Genomic DNA, 1,265 nt, shown 5'->3' with positions numbered 1-1,265 from the left:
TTACAACATATAATTCACATTTTTTACTTTAATGTGAATATTAACTTTTACAGTAAAGTTTGGGGCAACAGAAAATTTACAAGATCAAAAATGAACTTTCAGCAATCGCGTCACTGTTCTCACAACTTGTATGTAATATTATTGTAATATTTTCGACACTAACTGAAATGCGGATTTTGAAATATGCTATTTGCCGTATCGGAAAACTTAATCATCGGACACAATAAATATTTTCAAAAATAGGGTTATGTTCTTTAAGGTTTTATTGCTCTAGAGGATCAAGTATAATACTATATTTTTTAGGGTTTCCTTGAAACATTTGAACAAGGACAGGTGTGGTAAGTGTAGAAGTTGTAATCAAACTGAAAAGTCAAATTTTAGGGAGTTATGTTACCGTAAAAACTTCCGCTTACATCGGCCTAATCTTTCCCATCATATTTGGGCTGCTAGTCTGGCTGATTTTGCCGGAATCACCGTATCAACTGATCAGAGACCAAAAAAATGAAGAAGCCAGAGCCAGCCTGCAATGGCTTCGAAGAAAACAAAACGTTGAGAAAGAATTCCTGACCGTCAAATCTGATGTGGAACGTCAGATGTCTGAAACAGGGAAATGGAAAGACTTGCTGGTCATTAGTAGCAACCGCAGAGCCTTGCTTGCTGGACTATTTCTAAGATTTTCCCAAATGATGAGCGGCATTAACTTGTTTAACTCCTACACTCAAGTTATATTCCAGAAAGCTGGAGGCAACTTCAGCCCACAGCTTTCCTCAATCATCCTCCTTGGACTACTTTGCGCTCTTCTTTTAGTGGCAAGTCCTTTTACTGAAACGTTTGGAAGAAAACTGTGTTTCTTTTATTCAATGTTGTGTTGCGGTCTTTTACATATACTCCTAGCAGGGTATTTTAGTATAGAACAGTATAAATTAGCTAATTTGGACCAGTTTACTTGGTTTCCTCTTGCTGGAATGCTCTTGTGGATTACCGTGGCTACTCCCGGTGTTGCCATAGTGCCAACCTTAATGTTAGGGGAACTGTTTTCGGTCAGTATCAAGTCCAAAGCCATATCAGTACTAATTGGTGCTTTCGGAGCCAGTGTGCTACTGAGTTCGTATTTGTTTAATGTACTTTCCGAAAATGTGGGATTCTACGCGCCATTCCTGTTCTATGGGATTTCGTGTTTGATTTCGACGGTATTGACTATGAAGATGGTACCAGAAACAAAAGGAAAAACTTTAGAGCAAATTCAGCAAGAGCTAAAAATATAA

The 1,265-nt window shown here is 37.9% G+C and overlaps 1 protein-coding gene across 1 annotated transcript; it reads left to right on the top strand.

The window, feature by feature from the left end:
- The first annotated feature begins 593 nt into the window (after positions 1-593).
- LOC145735700 (facilitated trehalose transporter Tret1-like) lies at positions 594-1,265 on the top strand. Its single transcript, XM_081989676.1, has one exon. It carries the CDS (start codon positions 594-596, stop codon positions 1,263-1,265), a length of 672 nt encoding a protein of 223 aa, XP_081845802.1.

This window comes from Ips typographus, linkage group LG11, assembly GCF_016097725.1.
Source record: "Ips typographus isolate SLU linkage group LG11, UJ_Ityp_2.0, whole genome shotgun sequence".
Lineage (NCBI taxonomy): Eukaryota > Metazoa > Arthropoda > Insecta > Coleoptera > Curculionidae > Ips > Ips typographus.
The sequence above is the reverse complement of the archived record's forward strand: the minus strand, read 5'-3'. Positions and strand labels throughout refer to the sequence as shown.